This window comes from Lineus longissimus, chromosome 10 (genome assembly GCF_910592395.1).
Source record: "Lineus longissimus chromosome 10, tnLinLong1.2, whole genome shotgun sequence".
Taxonomy (NCBI): Eukaryota; Metazoa; Nemertea; class Pilidiophora; order Heteronemertea; family Lineidae; genus Lineus; species Lineus longissimus.
This window is the reverse complement of record NC_088317.1, coordinates 10,562,443-10,587,828: the sequence shown is the minus strand read 5'-3', so window position 1 is coordinate 10,587,828 and position 25,386 is coordinate 10,562,443. Positions and strand designations below refer to the sequence as shown.

The 25,386-nt window shown below is 41.5% G+C and overlaps 1 protein-coding gene across 1 annotated transcript in view; it reads left to right on the top strand.

Annotated features, from left to right (window-relative positions):
- Nucleotides 1–25,386, top strand: part of LOC135494455 (WD repeat and FYVE domain-containing protein 2-like) — a 113,122-nt gene that overhangs the window by 72,160 nt on the left and 15,576 nt on the right. Inside the window, exons 7-8 of the mRNA XM_064782449.1 lie at nucleotides 16,719–16,845; nucleotides 17,337–17,442. Of these exons, the coding sequence (XP_064638519.1) occupies nucleotides 16,719–16,845; nucleotides 17,337–17,442 (233 nt within the window). The remainder of the gene's footprint in view (nucleotides 1–16,718; nucleotides 16,846–17,336; nucleotides 17,443–25,386) is intronic.

Genomic DNA, 25,386 nt, shown 5'->3' with positions numbered 1-25,386 from the left:
GATTTGTTTTTGGTAAAAATTTTATGGTAGGTACTCTTAGCAAGGATACATCACATGTGATACGGGTTTTTGATTTGACGTACTTGTCAAGGTCAGAGAGGTCAAATAGCGTAAATTGGCCATATGAGCATAACTGTGGCACGTTTCTTAACCCTATGAACTTGAGACTTTTTACAAAGGACCCCTAGGTCAGTCATGTAACCTCGGACACCAAATTTTGATCTGATCTGGACTCAACTTGGCCACCAGGAGGCCAAAACTAAAATAGGTAAAAAGTGCAATATCTCGTTTTTTAGTGACTTGTTTTTGATGATATTCTTATGGTACTTACTCCAAGCAACGATACATCACATGTCATACTGACTTTGGTTTGACATATATACTATACATGTGCAATGTTTCTTAACCTGGATGAATTCCAAAGCACCAAATATTTATACGGTGAGCACAATGGCCCCTGGCCATTTCATTATCTAAAAAATGTAAGCATTCCTAAAACATGTTCTTTTATCTACTCCAGGGGTAATCCTAATTTTAGGAACTCAAAAACTAAGTCTCTTCCTTGAATACTTCAGTTTCAACTCTGTTGTTTTAAGTAACAAATCACACTAGTACAAAGCTAATTCAAAAAAAGTCGTAACTCATCTCTATAAAAGTAAACCTGGAAGCAGTAGGCCTAGTTTGTCATCCAGAAAATCTAGTACCTGAAAATGTTATGAAGATATATTACTCAAAACTCAAACTTGAGACTCAAAATTTGCAAATTTGCACTCTAAATGAACTAGTCCCAGTGATATTGCCATGAATGTATGTCACCCTGAGGATGCATGCGCCTGATGTAGTGTACGTAGCACTACTCTGTATACTCACTACCTGAATCAAAGCTCAAGTAAAACTCTAATTTTTTACAATTTTTTAAAACCCATCAAATAATTCCAGGATTGGAAAACCTGAAAATAAACTGAATATCAGTTCACAGAATAACACTTATTTAACTGATAAACTTATTTTGGAAAATGTTCATCTAAATATCCTTTCGCAAAGCTGGATGGAATATAGTTCATCAAACAGTTTGTGTGAAAGTCCGTCTGTCTGTCGGTTTCATCTCCAGCAAGGAATGTTGATTTTCTAGCTGATTTGTGGAACTCGACTCAATGATGATACTCAAACAAAGATCATTGAAACTCAGATGGCTCGACTAGATGAGGAAGATACATACTCGAACAGAGACCATAAACTCGATGACGATACTTGAACAGAGACCGTTAAACTCAATGACGATACTCGAACGGAGACCATTAAACTTGTTGACTCTACTGTAAAACTGAGATAGTCAATCGGTCCCTTGAGTCAAGCCTGGTACCTGACCAGTGGAAGACAGCTCTGCTAACACCAATACTTAAGAAGTCAGGACTTGATCTGGTCTTTTCAAGCTACAGACCTGTAAGTAACCTGAGTTTCATCTCCAAAGTAGTGGAGAAGGCGGTGGTCCAACAACTGGTTGCACATAGTGAGTCTTTCGCGCCACTGCCTGTGGTGCAATCCGCCTATCGGAAGAACCACTCACCTGAAACTGCTCCAGTCAAAGTTCAAAATGACATTCTCATGAGCATGGATAAACAAGAAGTCGTGCTCCTGGTGATGCTGGATCTCAGTGCAGCATTCAGTGCAGCATGTAGACACTTCCAAGCTTCTGGAGACTTTGAACATTGACTTTGGGGTGGGTGGTAGAGCACTTGGCTGGCTAAGCTGTTACCTTAGAGACCGGAGGCAACACATTGTTTTAAAGGGGGGAGAGTCGGGGGACTTTACGCTTAGATGTGGCGTGCCACAGGGAAGCTGCCTGGGCCCCGTTCTCTTTCTTTTTTATGTGTCAAGATTGTACAGCCTCATCTCAAAATATCTACCTTCTGCCCACGGTTTCTCAGATGACAATCAGCTGTACCTTGCCTTTAAACCAATGCCACTAACATCCCAGACTGAAGCGATGGAAGCCACCAAGAGATGCATAGTTGAAGTTAGAGCATGGTATATTGAAAATGAACTCATGATCAATGACACTAAAACTAAGTTTGCCATCTTTGGCACACGGCAGCAGCTTGCAAAGGTGAACATTGCATCAATAACGGTTGAAGGGACAGATATCAAACCAGTCCAATGTGTCAGCAATCTCGGTGCATGGTTCGATTGCAACGTGTCCATGGAGACACATGTAAACAAAGTGTGTGCCAAGGCCTACTACGGTCTCTATCGGATACGACAAATCCGAACTTTTCTCTTAGAAAAATCGACCAAGACCCTAGTACATGCTTTTATCATCGCCCACCTTGATTATTGTAATGCTCTCCTAAATGGTATTCCCACCAAGTTGTCAAACCGAATCCAACAGTTTTTAAATTCTGCCGCGAGAGTTGTGTGTTTGGTGGAAAAGTTCGACCATATTTCCCCCGTGTTGGTTCACCTGCACTGGCTCCCAGTCAGATTCAGGATCCAGTACAAGATCCTGCTTCTAGTGTTCAAGTGCTTGAATGGGGAGGCTCCGGGATATCTCGGATCCATGATTCAATTAAGGTTTGATTGCCAAGGTCTTAGAGCAGGACCTGCGATGTTCCTTGAGGTTCCTCGATTCAAGTGCCAGACTCTTGGTGGTCGTTCATTTGCGGCGGCTGCTCCAAAACTGTGGAACCAGCTCTCGTAACACTGATTCCCTCCAGACTTTCAAGTCAATCCTAAAGCCCTACCTTTTTGCAGAAGCCTTTGGGAAAAAAGCGCTCCAGAATACCCACTCGCTGAGTAATTGGAGCGCTTTATAAATGCCAACATTGATTGATTGATTGATTGATGACGATACTCGAACAGAGACCGTTAAACTCGATGACGATACTTGAACAGAGACCGTTGCACTCGTTCACTCGACTCAATGACGATACTTGAACGGAGACCATTAAACTTGTTGACTCGACTCGATCATGATACTCAAACAGAAACCGTTAACTCTTTGCCTGCCAAACTCGTTCTAGAACGACTGCAACTTCCCACCCGTTTCCTGCCAAACTCGTTCCAGAACGAAATTATTAGTTCTCCGTCATAACACCAGAAGTCATGTCGGTACTGAACCTGGAAATGGTTTGATGTGTTAGGCTTCCATGCAGACGATGGTCTGCTCATTCTATGCATGCATTTCGTTACTTCATCAAGTGAAACTGGCGGGAAAAACCACATGTTTCCTGCTGATAGAAGCAAAACCTGCAAAGTTCCCCTCTGCAAAGGTGATTGTTTCAATGACTACCATGGAAAAAAGCAGTACAACTGATTCGTAGGTGAAAGAGTAAGTTAAAACAAAGACAATCAAACAGGTTTCAAGGATATATGTCTTCTTGTTTTTTTAAAAAAAATTATTGAAAATCTGGTAAAAATAGTGAAATCGTGGCAAACTGGGGGATATTAATTAAAAATAGCTGTGGCAGGGAAAGAGTTAAACTCGTTGACTCTACTCGATCATGATACTCAAACAGAGACCGTTAAACTCGTTGACTCGGCCAAATGACAATACTCAAACAGAGATCATTAAACTCGTTGACTCGACTCAATGACGATACTCGAACAGAGACCGTTAAACTCGATGACGAGACTTGAACAGATACCGTTAAACTCGTTGACTCGACGTGATCATGATACTCGAACAGAGACCGTTAAAGTCGATGACGAGACTTGAACAGAGACTGTTAAACTGATTGACTTGACTCGATGACGATACTCGAACAGAGACCGTTAAACTCGTTGACTCGACTCAATCATGATACTCGAACAGAAACCGTTAAACTCGTTGACTCGACTCGATCATGATACTCAAAACAGAGACCGTTAAACTCGTTGACTCGGCACAATGACAATACTCGAACAGAGATCATTAAACTCGTTGACTCGACTCTATGACGATACTCGAACAGAGACCGTTAAACTCGTTGACCTGACTCGATGACGATACTCAAACAGAGACCATTAAACTCGTTGACTCGATTCGATGACAATACTGGAACAGAGGCCGTTAAATTCTTTGACTCGATGACGATACTCGAACAGAGACCGTTAAATTGTTGACTCGACTCGATAACGATACTCCAACAGAGGTCGTTAAACTCGATGACTTGACTCGATGACGATACTCCAACAGAGGCCATTAAACTTGTTGACTTGACTCGATGACGATTCTCTAACAGAGACCGTACATTCTAGTACTAGAGTTCTTTTTGTAACTCACCCAGTCATAATGATGAAAATGATCTGGGTCATACAATCTGGCACAAAATCTGGTCGGAGAGACCAAAAATGTCACTTCTTCACACAAAAGAAGTACTCAAAAGCTTTACATTGTACTCTGATACTGATTGGTATCTCTGTAGCTCCTCCTCCTCTGACCATGTGCCTGTTGTAGTTCTGAGTGAATAAACTCACAAAACAGTCTCTTAAAACATGGGTAACGATTTCTTCTTCATTGTACTTCAGGAAATGAAATGTACATCTCAGTCAATCTAATTTCTTGCACAAATCAAGGAACAAGATGAGAAACATGGCCTCTTTCAACCACATGGTGTGGCCCTAAAAAAACCCAAATAAAACTAAGTACTGAACAGGCATTGCCGTTGGGTAATAGCGGCACGTTTCGTCACCGCTGTTGTGACTGACTTGAATTCGTGTACATACATGTATGTACCCCTAGGTCAATTGACTCCGGAGACTAAATTTCGGTCTGGTCTGATTCTTGACTTGGCCAACAGGGGGCAAAAAAATGAAACCTAAAAAGTATGATATCTCTCATATGAGTGACGCGTTTTCGATGAAATTTTTATGGTAAGTTCCCTTAGCAAGGAAATATCACATATCATACGGATTTTTTATTTGACCCAATTTTCAAGGTGACAGAGGTCAAATGGCATGAATTGGCCGTTGGAAGGTAACTATGGCTCGTTTCTTATCCGCTGAAGCTGTAGTCTAGAAATTTGTTGCACATGACTCCCTACATCATATAACCGCTGACACTGAGTTTCAGTCTGATCTGATTCTCGACTTTGCCACCAGGGGGCCAAAACTAAAAAAGGTTAGAAGTGTAATGGCGCTTGATAGTGACTTGTTTTCGATGACATTTTTATGATAGGTGCTCCTAGCAAGGATACATAACATATTCTAAAGGTTTTTGATTTGACCTAATTTTAAAGGTCACAGAGGTCAAATGGTGTGAATTGGCCATTTGAGTGTAACTATGGCACGTTTCTTAACTGGTAAAGTTATGAACTTGAAATTTGGTACACATGACTCCCTTTGTCATGTAACCTCTGACAATGAATTTCGGTCCGATCTGATTCTTGTTTTGGCCACCAGGGGGCCTGAAGTGGGAACCTAAAAAGTTTGATATCTCTCTTATGAGTGTCTCATTTTCAATAAAATTTTTTTTGATTGGTTCTCCTTGCAAGGATTCATCACATATCTTACAGGTGTTTTATTTGACCTTATTTTCAAGGTCACAGAGGTCAAATGGTGTATATATCGGCTGTTTGAGCGTAACTCTGGCACGTTTCTTAACCGCTAAAGCTATGAACTTGAAATTTGGTAAACATGACTCCCTACATAATGTAACCTCGGATACCAAATTTTTATCTGATCTTACTCTCCATTTGGTCACCAGGAGGCCAAAACTTTAAAAAGGTAAGAAGTGCAATATGTCGCTTATTAGTGACTTGTTTTCGATTATATTTTCATGGTAGCTACTCCAAGCAACATTACATCGCATGTCCTACCAACTTTGGTTTGACCTATTTACTATACATGTAGCGTGTTTCTTAACCAGGATGAATTCCTGACCACCAAATATCTATACGGTGAGCACAATGGCCCTGGCCGTTTCATTCAAGAGGTTGTTATTATTCTGAAAACTACAGTCCCTGTCACACTTGACATACCCTCTGCTTCGCATAAGCTGTGCACAATCGTTGCTTTAGTAGAGCATGAATTGTAAAATGTGAGAAAGGGTTTAATGTGAGAAATTGTTTTTTCCGCAAAATCATTCCCTGTATATAATGCACTACACAAGTTCATCAGATTCCTTCTTATTCTTCAGTATAACCCCTTGACGGGTGTTTTACAATGTTTTTTAGCCACAGCTGTTTCAGCTAGAATTGAAATAAAGTTCAACCAGATTACGCTTTACAGGGAGGTGCGACACCAAAGTGTTAATTGCTATCCCAATAAACAGCCCAGTTCCTCACCCCAGACAGCTTTCGGAACGTGCGAAGATTACATAATAGGCCTGAATTCACCCATGCATGCCCTCAGTTTTGCTGTAGTAATTAGGATTATATGTATTGATTAGAATCAACTTGGCATGAACCAAGTTTTGTGTATTATATTTCGGCTGCCGTCTTGAATAGTAGGCCTGGGCCAGCATTGCAAAGTTAGCTGAAGGATGACTTTGATGGCATTTTTCTGTACAAACGTTGATGATTGTTTATACTCCCTTTGAGTTTCAGCAGATGCACTAAATCTTCAGAAAATGACAATTATATCCACGACTTCTGACTTAGCTATGTATTTTTGGCTCACCGTAAGGGGAGTCTATACGATAGCGCTGTGTCCGTCGGCGGCGGCGGCGGCGGCGCCTTCCGTCGTATCCTGTTTCAGAAACAGTGGCACGTTTCTTAACCGCTAGGGCTATGAACTTGAAACTTTATACACAGCACCCCCTAGGTCAGGTGACCTCTGACACTGAATTTCGGTCCGATCTAATTCTCAACTTGGCTACCAGGGGGCCAAATGTCGATATCTAAAAAGTGTGATATCTCACTTATTAGTGACTTGTTTTCGATGAAACTTTTGTTGTAGGTACTCATAGCAAATATACATCTTATATATTATACAGGTTTTTAATTTGACCTACTTTTCAAGGTCACAGAGGTCATATGGCGTAAATTGGCCGTTAGTGTGTAAACTATGGCACGTTTCTTAACCACTAAAGCTATGAACTTGAAACTTGGTACATATAACCCCCTATATCACATAGCCTCTGGTGCTGAATTTCAGTTTGATCTGATTCTCAACTTTGCCACCAGGGGGCCAAAAGTGGAAATCTAAAAAGTGTGATATCTCACTTATAAGTGGCTTGTTTTCGACAAAATTTTTATGGTAGGTACCCTTAGGAAGAATACATCACACATCTTACGGGTTTTCAATTTGACCTACTTTTCAAGGTCAAAGAGGTCATATGGCGTAAATTGGCCGTTAGAGTGTAAACTATGGCAGGTTTCTTAAGCAGTAAAGCTATGAACTTGAAACTTGGTGCATATAACCCCCTACATCAGATAACCTCTGATGCCGAATTTTGGCCCGATCTGATTCTTTTTTGGCTCACCGTAGGGGAGTCTATACGATAGCTCTGTGTCCGTTGTCATCGTTGTCGTCGTCGTCCGTTGTATCCTGTGGCACGTTTCTTAACCACTTGTGCTAAGAACTTGAAACTTTGTATACATCATGCTCAAGGTCATATGTACCCTGAGACTGAGTTTTGCACCGGTCTGGTTCTTGACTTTCCCACCAGGGGGCTAAAACCGAAAAGTTAAAATGTGCAATATCTCCTTTATTACTGATTTGTTTTTGACAAAAATTTGATGGTGGGTACCCCTAGCAAGGATACATCACATATCGTACGGGTTTTTGATTTCACCTACTTTTCAAGGTCACAGAGTTCAAACTCTAAAATTTCATCGATAGTGGCACGTTTTGTCTTTATTCGTCCTATAGTCTTTAAATTTGGTATGTAGACACCTGTTACGTAGCTCTACATGTTGACAAAAAATCAGGTCGATGTGGCATACTTTTCAAGGTCACAGGTCAAATGGTGTGAATTGGCCGTTTGTGTGTAAATATGGCACGTTTCTTAACCACTAAAGCTATGAACTTTAAACTTGTTACACATGACCCCCAGGTCAGATGACCTGTGACACGGATTTTTGGTCCGGTCCGATTCTTAACTTGGCCACCAGGGGGCCAAAACCAAAAATTTGAATAGTGCCATATCTCGCTTATTACTGATTAGTTTTTGGTAAAAAAATTATGGTAGATACTCTTAGGATACATCACATATGATACGGGTTTTTGATTTGACGTACTTGTCAAGGTCACAGAGGTCAAATGGCGTAAATTGGCCATTTGAGCGTAACTGTGGAACGTTTGTTAACCCCTAAGGCTATGAACTTGAGACTATGTACAAAGGACCCACTAGGTCAGCTGACCTCTGACCCTGATTTCAGTCTGATTCTCGACTTGGCCACCAGGGGGCCAAAAGTGAAAACCTAGAAAGTGTTATATCTCGCTTATTAGTGATTTGTTTTCAATAACATTTTTATGGTTGGTTCTCCTAGCAAGGATACATCACATATCATATGAGTTTTTGATTTGACCTGCTTTTGAAGGTCACAGAGGTCAAATGGCGTTTTATTGTAACTATGGCACGTTTCTTAACCACTAAAGCTATGAACTTGAAATTTGATACACATGACTCCCTACGTCATGTATACTCGGACAGCGAATTTCGATCTGATCTGGTATTCAACTTGGCCACCAGGAGGCCAAAATTAAAATAGGTAAAAAGTGCAATATCTCGTTTATTAGTGATTTGTTTTTGATGATATTCTTATGGTACTTACTCCAAGCAACGATACATCACATGTCATACCGACTTTGGTTTGACCTATACACTATACTTGTACAATGTTTCTTAACCTGGTTGAAATCCAAAGCACCAAATGTCTATACGGTGAGCACAATGGCCCCTGGCCGTTTCATTATAATAAAATGGGGTTTTCCTTGAAAAAAAGTAAATTCACTTGTCCTTTTTTTACTGATTCCTCATGACACCTTTTTCATGTGCTTTTGAAAGATATATTATTCTCTCATAAGAGATGGTACCTATAAAGTGTTATAAATCTGATGTAATTCTTTAGCCAAAAAAGGTTTAACCTTATAGTGATATATGTGTGGGGGTTAAAATGATGATTGGCTGTACCTTGTGTTCAAAGTCACAACTGAACCTGCCTTCTTTATACTACACTGAAGACCAGATCCATATGGAAGTTATGATGCAGACTGTACTGGAATGCCAGATTAGTATAGAAGTTATGATGAAAACTGAAGACATAGCAGTGTTCTCGCCAGGATTTCAATCAAACGGGGCGCAGCTGGCCAGAGGCCAGCCCTATATGCGCCGCAGGTGGATTTTTGGGGGGGGTCCGGGGGCCCTCCCCCGAAAAAATTTTGAAACCTAGATGCTCTGAGGTGCAATTTCAGGCCTAATTCTGATTATATAAAATGACATTGCAGCGTTAGTATCGTAGGCAAAACATTTCGCTTCACGGCAATTTGCGGCGTCACGTCGGTCGGCGGGAGGGACGCATGGCCGGGTATCCACGTAAATACTAGTATTCAAACCGTTACAGGCGCAGGGCTGTTTTCTTGTACTTTCAACCGTATTTTGTACGTTTTCTGATGTTTGTGCACCGCTGTACGGTTCGGTACACTATATTATACGGAAAGATAAAAAGTTGTGTTTGTACAGGCACTCAACATAAAATAACAACCTGAAGACAGTTTATACGATAAAAAAGTGAAGTTGTACGAATAAAAAATTCACTGGTTCCAAAAAAAGTTTTTGATCCCCCTTGGCCTTGCACTCCCCGCTTGCTCCCCGGACCCCAACATCGTCAAAGCACATGGTATTTAGTAACCAGATAGCGGCACCAAATATAGATGCGCAGTAGCCAACTGCGCATCCCGCAGTCCGCGGATGCGCAGTAACCAACTGCGCAACCCATGTGCTTCTTCATGATGACATGATGATGATCGACGCTTCTATACATGTACAATGTTTACTTTATTAAAAATTTGTAGAGGCCTTCTTCTCGTTTGATCCCGTTGTACCCTGTATATCAATTGAAAGAGACTGCTGATTTTACGCCGACAGCTATTATCATCCACCTGTGGCACACCTGCAAGCACTCGTTTGACATAATTACAACCGCCCCGCTCTGCCGCTAAATCGTGCGCTTTTGTCCACTCCCTTGACCTCGTTGCCAAGGCTACGGGTGATTGTTATTGGCCGACCGTCGTCTGCCGGAACACGTGGATAGTAATGGTAGTAGGCCCTACTGCTGTACCGGGTAATTGAGATGGCTGGCAGTCGTGTTGCGGTGGGATAATTATCGTTGAGTGACGGCGGAATGTTTATATGCGATATTTACGACTGTGTTTGTGTAACTATTGGCTTGGATTTAAGCATGGCGGAGGTGAATTTAAAGAGGGCGGCTGCAAATTTAACAGGGCGGGCTAATTTTAGACGGGGCGCATTTTCACTGCTCAAATTTAAACGGGGTGTTTAAATGGCCTGGCGAGAACACTGCATAGTCACACATGCAAATAGTCACCTTATGATGCAAATAGTCCTGTTGAACTGATGCGAAAAGTAGTATAGGACATGTCATAACCAACATATAGGCGAGGGATGTGACCGTCACACACCCAGCTTGGTGTCCCTGAACCAAGATGAGACAAGCAGTATAGGACTCTGTATAGGATATGTTATAACCTATATCATGGGCAAGGGATGTGACCATCTCGCTCGTCTTGGTGTCCTGAACCTCGATGGGACAAGTATAGGACACCCAATAACCTATATCATGGGCAAGGGATATAGCTGTCCTCCCGGCTTGGTGTCCCTGAACCAAGATGGGACTATTGGACACCTCATAACCAATATCGTGGGCAAGGGATGTGACTGTCTCACCCGGCTTGGTGTCCTTGAACCACGATGGGACTAAAGGACACCTCATAACCAATATCGTTGGCAAGAGATGTGACTGTCTTTACCCAGCTTGGTGTCCCTGAACCATGATGGGACTATAGGACACCTCATAACCAATATCATGGGCAAGAGATTTCCCTGAACCAAGATGGGACTAAAGGACATCTCATAACCAATATCATGGGCAAGAGATGTGACTGTCTTACCCGGCTTGGTGTCCCTGAACCACGATGGGACTATAGGACACCTCATAACCAATATCATGGGCAAGAGATGTCCCTGAACCAAGATGGGACTAAAGGACACCTCATAACTAATATCATGGGCAAGAGATGTGACTGTCTTACCCGGCTTGGTGTCCCTGAACCACGATGGGACTATAGGACACCTCATAACCAAGATCATGGGAAAGAGATGTGACTGTCTTACCCGGCTTGGTGTCCCTGAACCACGATGAGACTATAGGACACCTCATAACCAATATCATGGGCAAAGGATTTGACTGTCTTACCCGGCTTGGTGTCCCTGAACCACGATGGGACTATAGGACACCTCATAACCGATATCATGGGCAAGAGATGTCCCTGAACCAAGATGGGACTATAGGACACCTCATAACCAATATCATGGGCAAGAGATGTCCCTGAACCAAGATGGGACTATAGGACACCTCATAACCAATATCATGGGCAAGAGATGTGACTGTCTTACCCGGCTAGGTGTCCCTGAACCACGATAGGACTATAGGACATCTCATAACCGATATCATGGGCAAGGGATGTGACTGTCTCATCCAGCTTGGTTATAGTGTCCCTGAACCAAGATGGGACTAGTATATGAGATGTCATACATGTAACATCATCAATGATCATGGGCAAGGGATGTGACCGTCTCATCTGGCTTGGTGTCCCTTATGTAAGCAGTCCTGTTTAAGCAAGATTGGACAAGTGGTTCCAGATCCCTCACCAGGTCTCCTTCACAACCAGGTTAGTTGTGTTGAGTGCCAATGCTTGACAAGAAGATAGTATTCCATATGTTACCGACGTGGCAGTTCACAAAAATGAAAAAGTCAAGATATTAATTGAATGCTGATATTCACAATTTATAATAACCCTTAACCCTTAAAGCGCTGAATTAACAAAATCATATAACCCCTGAGCGCCGAATTAACCGAGCATTTTTGAAAATGATTAATTAGAACGTTATTTTTGTTACAAACACCATGGAATGTACTGATGATTTTATACAAATGGTAATTCCCGTCGATTTTTGTGACATTTCCTAATTAGGGGTTAATTAGGGGTTAAATTTACTAATTAGGGGTTAATTAGTGCAAATACCCATAATCAACAAAAATATGGCCAGAACATACCTCCATCAGCTTTTTATACCTCCCTTGGTATTTTAATATGAAGCTGGGTCTAAATACATCGTTTCCATCCGATTCCTGGTCGAAGCATCCGTCTAATTAGTCGTAGCAGCGCTAATTACTCCTGATGACGTCATTCCCGCGAAAATGGGGCTTCAAGTTTTTGATAAAATACTCAAAAGCTTGTATAGAAACTTGAAATTTGTTCGATGCCATTTTGTGCTAAGCATCACTGTCGAAGTACCAAAGAGCGTACATGCACACTCACTGCCATCTCTTAGCAGACAGGTGGAACTAAATGTCTGCTGTCGACGATCGTCGCCTCTGGCGCTTTCCCCCTTATGTCGACGATCGTCGCCTCTGGCGCTTTAAGGGTTAAAGTATATACAATCTTAGTTCACAAGTCCATCAATGCTCTAAAACATGTGAAGGTTCAACTTTGATTTACAGTGGATGCCAAGGATAGATAGAAGTGAGGCACCATAAGACTGACACAGACAGAACTAAATCAGGCTATTAAAGAAATGCAGCAAAGTGCCAAATTTGGAGCAAAAATACAGGTGTACTGTCCGCCTCATGGAAGAAAGAACCTGTACTTTTGACCCTTTATTGACAACTTGCTAGTATCAGAAACAGCCTTCAGTGCCTTGCAAAAAAAACGATCTGTACATTTGCTTCACTAGAACTACAGTCCAAGTCACAAATGTCACGTCAGGGACGCAGGACATTCAGTCGAGTTTTGTGCCGAATGACGCCCAACTACGCACTTCGTAGCGTGTCACTTGCGCAACAGTGACGTGATTTTAGCGATGACATTTGTGACTTGGACTGTATCAATGGCATATTGTTTTCGAACTTTGGAGCTCTTGACAACTCAATCTTTGTAACTAAGAGGGTCACAGACAGAACTATGCAGATTATTACTGAAATGGAGCCAAGTGCCATATTTAGAGGAAAAAAACAGGTGTACTGTCCGCCCCATTGAAGACATAACCTGTAATTTAACCCTTTCTTGACAACTTAGTATCGTAAACAACCTGGCTTCAGTGACTTGAAAAAAAACATTCTGTACAATACTAATACTATACTACCGGTCGGTCATGCCGGTACATTTTTACAGTGAATAATCACAGATTAATACCAGACACAAATAATTATCAGGCAGAACCTGTATGGTATTTTCCATCACTTGAAATGAACATTATCATATGCCAGGATCAGACCAAAAAATGCAAAATGACATGCATGTGTACATGTACATGTGAGCTCACACACGTGAGCTGAAATAAAGTACAGAAAAGAACCCTCCATGCCATCCACATGACAGCTGAAGGTCACCTTACTCTTGATTTACATGTAGAACTAGAAACCATGACATAAGCTCACCCATGTGATCTGAGCTAATTAAGTATAGAAAAGAACCCTCCAAACAACTATCCGAAGAAACCAACATGTAGAAAACAATCACTGACTGAACAAATGCTTGAAACAGCTCTGACATATCCTTTCATTATTTTGAGCAGGACATTTTTTCAACCGACCAGGACATTCTTTACTACTTTCTAAGACCTTCTTGCACGTTCGTTCACTCTTCTTCATATTGTCTGGATTGGCAGTAATACGCAGAGCATGATTGGAATACAGCAATTTCATCTGAAGTTATGAATCCCTCACACAGGCATACTGACCATACTGTTGAGCATACTCACCGTTTCTAATCTAACCACATTATCTTTTAGTTCTGAAATTTCACCTTCTAATTTAAGGACAGTTTTGGAAAAAACACTTTCCTGAAGAAAAAGCCGGCTTTGGAGTCGCTTGATTTCTGCACAGTATCCTTCACTCTCCTTGATTGTTGAGCCAAGCCATTCCTGTAGACATTTTGTTGATTGATTTAATGCACTCCAACGACTAAACCACTCACAACCAAGTTGGTTAATAGTGACAGTGTCAACCAAGTGCTGCTGTTTTAGCTCAAGGATGGCACTGTCTCGTGAACGAATATCCTGAACATACAACTCCCGAATTTGACTGGCTCGGTCCCGATAATCAGAATGAGTGTGAATCGTTTCCTCCACCAATCGGTTCAGCATACATGTTAAGAGGTGTATAGCCTCACGTGTATCTCCATTCTCATTCACACTCATCTCTCCCAATCCCATATTCCCCACACCTAGTTGCTAAGCCCTTTCATTCAAGATGAATGCTTCGTTGAACACTAAACTCAAGTCCCGATTTGTCAAAAGTAATCCATAGTGCACCATTTCGGATGCAAACAGTCTTTCCGAATTTGAGAACCCCCGTTTGATCACTGTATCGAACATAGACAACTTCACCAACAGCTGGTAATCGGTCGTGACTCGAATGTTGGAATCCTTCATAGAGGTTATCAATGACTACTGCATGTATACTTCCACTGAAGTCCTGAATGGTGTACTGTTTTGGATAAACTTGTGACAACACAGTTCCTACATATACATCCCTCAGTAATTTAAACAGAACAGAGTCCCCAACGTTGAACATAGACGACATAACTTCTGACTTGACTGCCTTGGCTTTCCTGCGTTTCCGCCCAAAATATCTTTTATGGCCGCCCGAACCAACTTTGGAATCCAACCTCACTTTCTTCTGAGGAGGGCAGTCAGCATCATTTGAAGTCAAAGACGTCTCCATTTCATGGACTAGACAATACCTGGACTAGACAATACCTGGAATTGTAAAAGAGAATGGGTTGCAAAAAGGCGAGGGTCACCAACAGACACGGTCTGTGCTTGAATGCAGGATGTACTACAACATGTACGTCATGTACATGTACTGATATCTATCAAGCCTCATGCATCAATCAACGGTATTCTTATTTCTAGTGCAGAGTCAATTATGATTTAGAGTATCATCACTTCCCACAATTCTAGTAGATCAGGGCGGATGCAGTAGGCCTACTCTCCACACCACCTGAAAATAAACTGAAAATAAAGACAAAGAAAATCTAGTACTTAGTAACTGAAGGATGACCAGCACACTTGGCAGCCATGGATAAGGAACATGAAAGAATACACATTATAAAACAGACAAATCTGGTAATGGTACCCCAGTTAAAAAAATTTGTTTTCACATTTCCTGCAACGCCGACAATACAAAACCGTGTACTGATCAATTGCATGAATTGTGTTCTTTGATTCTTCGAATAAATGCTGACAGTGACAAATGACAATAGGCCTACAGACAATACACACGAGAAGTCAGAACAAAATCTTACAATGTAGTCACAGAGAAAAAGAAGAAATGTTTATGCATAGGCACCCGGTCAACACAAGACACTGTTTTAACATCACCCTGTACAAAAAAATCAAAACAAATCCAATGTCTGGGTTAATGGGCAAGTCCATTGTGGCCAAGGGTGAAAAGCTCAGCACAAACCGAAAAACTATTCAGTGTTTCAAAAGTTTGAAAACCAGATTCATCAAAAACATCCCTGAATTTGTTTTCCAGATAGACTACAATAAGTGCTAACTCATGTTTTGGTCACAAGTTGCCAAACAATTGTGACTCATTTATATTTCCACCCAAACCGAACCCCTATCAGCACAATAGACTGAACCAACGAAACTTGAAACTGGACACTGGGTTTCAAATGCATATTTCTGCATAAATAGTGCAAACTAAATTTTAAAAACGGAAACTAATTAAAGTTAGGATATCAATTAATATTTAAAGTAACTCGTACTACAAATAAACGGTCAAGGGAATCCGATGTTATATGATGAAATTGGCACCTTGAGTTCATCTCAATCTGCAAGCCGGCCATTTTGAATCGGAGCAGATCCAAGTTCTAGGATTGTCTGAATGAGCGCACGATTTGGTACGAAACTGAACTAAGATATGTTAAACGGTGGGGGTATTTATGATGAGTGATATTACACCTACCTGGGTATCTAGTTTGATGAAAATTGGAAATCTGCAAATTTGTTGAAAAATTGATAAAAATACCGCAAATCGTCACTGTTTCATCAATTCTGATCCGAATTTCATGAAAGTTCGTCGGGTGGCATGGCACGTGATAGACCTAATGAGCCAATCAAAACCGACGTATCTTTAAGTAGAACGTCCACAGGCTTGCGCTCGTGTTTTGAACGACGCCAACACATTACCCTTTAGACTGAATGGGTATTGCGATTGTGTGATGGAGACAATGTTTACATAGTGGTTAACAAGCTTTTTGCGCTGACCAATCCCTGTGCTGGGGATGGATCATTTCGATGTCATGTTAAGGCTTAGCTGAAACAGCTGTGTAGCTCACCTCTGGGGCAAGGGCAGAGCGAAGGCTGAAGAAGTAGAAGAAGTGTCCTGTGACCTGAGGTGTTATCATCATACACTGTGCTGTGGTATCGCAGTGAAAGTCTTCTCAGTGATTGGCTGCTCTACACATTGCATAATTTAATGTTCAAACTCTGAATGAAGATAGAAGTGTTAATTTAGTTTAATGGGGTCCACTTTTCTTTGTAGGAAGCATACGAAGCCTGGCATGGGATGCTGAAAAAAAGCTCCTGTTCTCTGGAAGTTTTGACCAGTCGATTATTGTGTGGGACATTGGAGGACAACAGGGCACAGCGTTTGAGTTACAGGGACACCAGTAAGTGTTTGTCAAAATATGAAGTTACATGCTTTATCTGAAATTACGAAAATTATTAAAGATAAGTCTTTATCAATACTTGATGTGACCCATCACACCAAATCAGGTAGTAAGTCACCACCCTAATTGACAATTTATGAATATGTCACTTTTGATGGTCTTTCACTTTCAGAAGATAACATGTCAAGCCTAAATTAGTCAGTCAATTTGGCCAGAAAATAATCTAGAATGCATAAAATAATTTTTGTGAATACCTCCCAAAAGAAAATTGTAAATGTATTGTCATAAAACCTTGATTTTCTCCAACGTTGGTATTAAAGGCTTTTCGTTTATGAATATATATCAGGTAGCAAGAAAGATACGAAGATTGGATTGACAACCAAAGGTAGATTTTAACATAAGCTATGAACATGTTGGTACCATATGGGCCAGATGCAACTATTGCCACTCATTTTGGTGTTATGGGTGACATATTTATTCTTCTCCTTCAGTGATAAAGTCCAGTCCATATTATACAGTACCTCATCGAAGCAGTTGGTGTCTGTTGGTGACGATTGTATGTTGGTATTCTGGGCCATGGATGTCAAGAGACAGGAGGTCAGTCCCTAGCCAGTTTGTAGCATTTCTTTGACAAGGATCTACATCTCAAAATGTATTCTGGATCAGATTTGATTTAAAGATTGTACAAAGGTTATCTTAATCCATTAAACAAATTGCAGCGAAAATTCTGTATTGCAATAATTTTCCCTTGGGGCACTATCTGGCGATTTGTGACGATGTCACTTCATCAGTAACTTAAGAATGACCAGTTATTGTCACCCGGAGCTTGTGTAGGGGGACATGGTATTAGTACATGGCACCAACTTTGTGCTCGTTTCAACCCTACAGCTTCTGAACGACTCGAGCAATTTAAACGATATTTGGTGGAAGGAGTGAAGAACATCTGAAGATATGTCCCACTAAAAATCATCCCGGTCAGATTCCCGGCCTGGCGAATTGTTGCGCCGCTCGCCGGACGCACGTTTCCCTTCCGCTCTATAACTTCTGAACGACAAAATATTTTGAATTGAAATTTGGTGTGCTGATAGAGGGCAGGACAAAGAAAGGTGTGTCGCGTCGGAACAATCGGCCGAGTTTGATTCTCCATTTGGCCGCCAGGGGGCCAAAACCAAAAACATGTGAAGTGTTAGAACTCGCTTAATATTCGTCCGATCTTTACCATATTTTTATGGTAGACTAAGCTAACATAGATATATCACCCGGGTTTTTAATTTATTCATTTTTCTGCCCTATAGGGGGCGCTTCCTGAAAATCATAAAAATTCCCTTCCGCTCTGTAACTTCTGAACGACAAAATATTTTGGATTGAAATTTGGTGTGCTGATAGAGGGCGGGACAAAGGTATGTCGCGTCGAAAAATCGACCGAGTTTGATTCTTGACTTGGCCACCAGGGGGCCAAAACCAAAAACGCATAAAGTATCTTTACCAAATATTTATGGTAGACTAAGCCAACAAAGGTACATGATATATTACCCGGGTTTTAGTTTCATCCATTTTTCTGCCCTATAGGGGGCGCTTCCTGAAAATCATGAAAATTGCCTTCCGCTTTGTAACTTCTGAACGACCAAATATTTTGGATTGAAATTTCGTGTGCTGATAGAGGGTGGGCCAAAGGTGTGTCGCGTCGAAAAATCGGCTGAGTTTCATTCTCGATTTGGCCACCAGGGTTCCGAAACCAAAAACACATAAAGTGTTAGAAGTCGCTTAATATTTCTCCGATCTTTACGAAATCTTTAGTCAATGACAGCCAACAACACCACACGGATTCAAACTACACATTTTTCAAAAAACACCCAACTGTGACGGGGGACATTCAAAGCTATGCTTGTTGTCTTCTAATATAGGCCTTTGTATGCGAGTTGACTTCATTCATTTTAAAATTACGCCTAATCTGATTCAGTTTGGCCACCAGGGAACACATTGTGAAAATACTGTTTATACAAAAGTCAGGGGCATCATGTCATTGTCTGTGCATTGGTGTCAGATTTCATGCCATCAACATCTCATTTCACTCAATTATTAAACAAAAGACTTTGCCTCCATCAGCCGCTTTTGCCATGGCATTTGGGAGTCACTGTTCATGTAGTGTATTTTTTCTTTTGAAAATCGTCGCGATCCAATATTGAATATGGCAGCCATTTTGAACTTGAATTCGGTTTCGCTTGGACTTCAAATATGGCCGCCAGGCGGTCATCTTGAAAATTAACCAAAGTCGGATTGCAAGCAAATTTCATGTGGTTGTATGTCTATGTACTCTCTACAACATTCCTGATTTTTCAGTCAAATCCATCTTCCAATATGGCCGCCAGGTAGCCTTCTTGAAAATTAAACAAAGTCCTATTACTCCGAAACTAGAGATCGGATTGCCACCAAACTCCATGTGATTTCGTATCTATGTACTCCTATCAATATCCCAAGACAAATATGGCCGCCATCTTGAAAATCCAAAGAAGTCCTATTACTCATTACTGCTAAACTGTTGAACAGATGTCAACAAATTTCCATGTGACATGTACACTATACAATAACCCTGAAATTCAGTCAACTTTATAACCAAAATGTTATACTTAGATGGTACCGGTAATTTTCTTTTGTGCCATCGAGCCGAGAAGAATAATATTATTCAATGGATTAAAAACTGCTAAAAACTAGAAACTGTTCTCCCCATATCCACTGCAAATGACATGAATTACATTACCTAAGGTGAGCACATGGTCCCTAGACCATTTCATATCATCTGTACTGGAGCTAGCCGAAAGTAGTTCCAGAAAAATAATTGCATTTTCCTCAGAATTTGGTCTAGCTGTGCCAGGATACCAATATTTTGAACTCTTGTTTCGGTAGGATTATAGCTATTTACAGCAGAAAGACTAAACACCCCGTAATTGGCAGTAATTGGCAGATTTCTGAAAATTGGCGTATGCTCAATACTGGCAAAACGGCCTCGATTCTACCTGTCTCTGTAATGTACTGAACGCCCTACATTTATGGTGGCACTAGACAGTTTGGGACGGGTCCGTTTTGTTCCCCCAGAGAAATGTAGTTCTTAAGACGCAGGCCGTTTCCATGTTCGTGAATGGGTCCAAAGCGTTCCAAATACTATTTACTTTGACGCCCTGGTCTTAGTTACCATGTGAAGAGAGATCTTTTGTGATTTTATGAGACTAGAATCTGTGCCACTTCGAGTTGGTCTCAAACCCCAGTTTGGCCTCAATATGTAACATACCTTCCATCTGCCACGCGAGGTTGGGCGAAGTTGTGCGAGTGTCAATTATGCTCGTCCAAATTCTAGGCAATATAGCGAAAAAATAGCTGAGATGAGCACTTGTTTTGGGGGTTTTTTTCAAATAAAGAAAGTAGATTCATTTGGCTATCTGCCGGTGGTAATGGCATTCCCAAATCATTCATTTTGAACCGATTGAGGACCGTTTGAAGATCGCACACATCATGCAATTTCTTTGTCAATTATTTACCATTTTCAGGATCCAAGTAGTGTCAGAGGTGGCGCCACCTATTGGTGCACTTATGAATTAAATGCAATGAAAATGCTGCAGACTTCTTTGTATGGATTATATTGCCTATGATGTATGATTAGGCCTCATCAGGAACTGAACGACTACCTCGTGTCGGTTGCCCGGGGCCTATTTGACACTGCCCTTGACGGCGTCCGACGCACTGTGTAGTGCCACCACAAGGCATTGCAGCCGAGGCTGATAATGTGATGGTTGTTTTGCGAATGTATAGAGTGTGTATGTTCATTTCGAAACATAGTTCTAATCTAAATTTGTCATAACGAGCAGTTAGAAAGTGGTATTTCCCTATACACTAGAAACTCCCCTTGTGGACAACTCCACAGTACGGACATATTTGTTCAGTCCCAATTTGTCATTTGCTTTAACCAAAACCTCTGTAGGGCGGACACCTCTCTACTCCGAATTGCAGACACGGCCATGGTGACTTTTTGGACCAATCAACTCACCCTTACGGACAGTAAACAAATGCAATGGCTTCCCTTAGGTATTCACTTAGGTAGCCAATTAGACCTAACAGGTGTGATGTTTGCATATTTGATGAACATAATTAGACACTGTGTTCAGTTAATTACAGGGTAGAGTGAATTTAATGACCGTTGCTCTCCTAATTAAATCCGAATGTTTTGATTAATTATCTTCGCTGTGCATCACATTGCCAAGCTACTGTATATTCTAATATTAATTGCAGTCCCATGGGTATCTGCAATAGAGAGGTTGTACTGCATTTTGATCTCAATGTCAATATTTCTTTGTAACTGGTCGTTTTGTGGGGTTATTTTGTCTAATTCTAATTGAAATTTCCGATAAAAGACAGTTAGAGATACCCAGGTCCATGCGCTCAGTTCATCTACGGACGTTTTGACAGAAAACCGAGGTGAGTTTTCTTTCTATTTTCTCTTGATTTGCTAAATACAATTAGCTGTGCCAACTGTTATTTGAAAAGTCATAGTATAGATTAACTCCCGTACCTTGTTTTCATAGGAAGTGTTACCGATTTTGGCTTTCTGTCTCGTTAAATTTGCTCAGTCATTCAGTCGAAGTGGAAGATTAAAACACACATGAACCCCATGTACATTTCATACACAAAACGGTGTTGCAAAAAATTATTCCAAATCATCAGAATGAAATAATCGTAATACTTCACAATTATCTATTACACATTAATATAACAATCACTGGAGAATGACTTTGAAACCCAGACAAACATTTGTTATAAGAATAGCCTCTTTGTATTTATAAACATCATTGTTGAATCAAAACAAACCCGGGTTATGACTCGAACACAAGATGAATATGGCCGACCGCTTCACAAGAAGTTGGCGTGAGACAGGACCACACTTGCAGTTGCAGACCGAGCGTCATCCTTGTACTGCGCATGCGCTAGTAGTTAGTAGTCAGTAGTTTAGTATTTTAGTAGGTTGGTAGTTCATTATAGATCAACCTGCGAGTGAATAGATTATGTTAATCGGATTGGTCTATAAACTGTTGATGAGTCCTTAACCCTTTTGCTGCGCCGCTCATAATTATTTCAATATTGATTCCTTGCTGCCCCCAAAATACTGTAAAAGCCAATTTTAACATAGGTAACTTTGAGGCCAATATACAGCCTGAAGGAGAAGAGATAGAGCTTTGGACTATTGGAAAAGGTTGTTGGGGACAGCATGGACTTTCAAATTATGCATTTGTTAATTACCTGAAATTATGTTAATTAACTAATTAACGCTAATTAATATTAATTAACGAGGATAAAAACAAGATTTTACATCTTGACCCAGGCTATCACTATCACCCCCCTCGGACCCTGAATCATGCACACTATCATCCCCATGCATGCTGTGTACATCGGCATTATGTTCAGAATCATATTCCAACTCGTCTTCTAACGCCTCAAATTCACTATTTCATCGATTATTGATTCTGCAGTTCGTCGAACACGTGACTGAGCCATTTAAATTTGTTTACAAAACTTTGGATTCAAAATATCGGCTAAACTTTGAATAAAAACACCGAAGTTTTCACTCAGAAATCGGAAGTTCTAGCGGTAAACTGTTGTATTTCCTCGTGCTTCTTTGATGGAGGAGAGAAGTCGTGGTTTCTGTATATATCTACTTTAATATAACACACATGAGAAGTTGACCATTACATCGAGATACAAGAAGTCAAGACCAAGAAGACGCTAACCGTATATGGCTAATGATATACTAATTAGTATGCTAATAGGTGATGGTACGATGATGCTGGTTTATGATGCTAATCGCAGATGGTGCTGCGCTCGATTATATAACATCCCCTTCACTAAGAATGATTTATGTGACGGTACCTAAGCAATTTTACAGTAGCTGTTCATTTATGCGATTGTATCAAAATGTTCTTGTATAAGAAAAGTTATCAGTCCGATTTCACAGTTCTACTTCGTACAGAGTCTATATATGTCGGGCTATATCTCTCTAAACTATTTCACACGTATATGTATGCAAAATGAAGAATATAGGGAGAGGTTACCAGCACATCACCTGATATTATCATTTTATTTTCCAATTTGGAAATCCTTCATCCAATTTGGAGGTCGCCTTTCACGTTGCGATCGGCGGGTAGTTTCTTGTGGCGTCGCAGCTGCTGGAGTTGTCACGTTACTATTATTTGAGCTGGAAGGTGTCTGGGGAACGATCCTTGCGGGTGTTTGGGGTATGATCGTTGCAGGTGTTTGAGGTATTGCGACCACACTTGACTCAGTTCCGTTTCCGCTGCTCCGTTCTCGCGTGTTGCGCGGTTGCATACCACCTGGCTCGTATGCGTCAAATTTGCTGTTGTCTACTGATGGGGGCTCGGCGAAAGTAACCTGGCGTGACCTTAAAAGGCTTCTATTCCTACGTAGTGATCTGCCGTTGATGCTGCATGTTATAGTATACGACCGGGGTTCTGGGCCAATACCGGTAATGATTCCTGGTGACCAAGTGCGCTTGGCCACGTCGCTATAGAATATTGGTTGCTGCAGGGACAGTTCTGGTAGCTCTTTTGCGTCTTGGTTGTACCAAGCTGTGGTCTTAGCTTGCGATTGTTGCCTACTTTCGATTTCGATCTCGGTCGCAGTCGATCTCGTATAAGTCGGTAGACTGTTGGGTATTTTCCTGTTGAACATCATCTCAGCTGGCGACGGTAGGTTCGGACCTAAGGGCGTTGTGCGATGTGCCAGTAGTGATGTTTGAAGGTTGGCATTTTTCTTGATTATTTTTTCGGCGATTTTGACTTGGCTTTCCACGAAGCCATGTGACTTAGAATGTTTCGGTGAACTGGTCACGTGGTTTATCCCTAGTCTCTGGACCATTGTTTGGTAATGTCCACCTATGAACGGTCCACCGTTGTCTGATATGATAGTGTTTGGGATGCCAAACGTTGCGAAGATTTTTTCGGTTGCGATCGTGGTTGCTCTGCTGGAAATGTCCTTCATTTCTTCGACAAACGGAAACTTGGAGTAATTATCGGCTATTACGAGGTAATCCTTGTTTGCATATTGTACGTAATCCGTACCAATCGTGTGCATTGGTATGTTCGGGACATCCGGTATAATTGGATCAAGCGGTTCCTTTGATTGTGCCGCCTGGTGCGTTTGACACGGCATGCAATGTTTCACAATGTTCTCAATGTCACGGTTAATTCCTGGCCAGTAGACGGCGCTCCGTGCTCTTTGTTGGCATCGTGTGATGCCTTGGTGGCCTTCGTGTACTGTGGCGAGATATTCCGAACGTAGTGCGTCTGGGATCACTTTTCGCGATCCTTTGAGGATGATTCCGTCCTCGATTGAGAGTTGGTCGTGAAAAGGCCAGTAATCCTTTACGTGAGGGGCGATCTCCTTTTGCCTGGCGGGAAATCCACGTACGATTAGTTGTTTGAGCGGGACGAGTTGTTCGTCCTTTTCCGTTTCCTTTCTGAGGGTGATCAGTTTGGATTCACTAAACTGAACCATGCAGACTTTCACGTTTAAGTTTATTTCTGGATCTGGTTTCGTCTTCGGGAGGCGGGATAAACTGTCTGGTAAGATCATTTCGCGTCCTGGTACGTACGTGATGTCGTAATCGTATCTCTGCAGGCGCAATAGCATCCTTTGTAATCGTGCGGGTGCGGCAGTTAGGTTTTTCTTGCAGATCATTTCTAATGGGCGGTGGTCTGATTCTATCATGAAGGATTTTCCGAACACGTAGGTATGGAACCGTTCGGCTCCAAATACACAGGCTAACAGTTCTCTTTCTATGTTGGCGTAACGTTTCTCAGTGTCAGTGAGACTCTTTGAGGCGTATGCGATAGGCTTATTGTCCTGTATTAGCGCTGCTCCTAATGCGTTTAGGCTTGCATCAACTTGGATAGTTGTCGGCAATTTCGGGTTGAAATAGCTTAGTGTTGCGGTTTTGCAGATCTGATCCTTGATAGCTTGAAATGCTGCTTCCTGTTCGGGTTGCCATTGAAAGTCAATGTCTTTTTGCAAGAGTGTTCTGAGTGGCGCAGTTAACTCACTGAGTTTCGGGATGTATGGCGCTAAGTATGTGACCATACCGAGGAATGACTGTAGTTCCTTGACACTGCTTGGGGTCGTCAGTTCGTTTATAGCTTGTACTTTCCCTGGATCGGGGCGTACACCATCTCGGCCGTAGATATTTCCGAAAAACGTGATTTCGAATTGCTTGATGCTGCATTTGGCGTAATTGAAAATTAGGCCTTTTTTCCGCGCACGTAACATCAGCTTGTGGAGGTTTCTGTCGTGTTCCTCTTCGGTCGTTCCGTATATTGTGATGTCATCAGCAATAGAGACTACTCCGTCTAGTCCCTCCAGGATCTCATCCATCGCACGCTGGAACAGGTCTTGCGAGATACTTAAACCGAATGGAAGACGGCGAAAGCAGTGACGTCCAAAAGGGTTGTTGAACGTTGTCAACGCTTGGCTCTCCTCATCCAG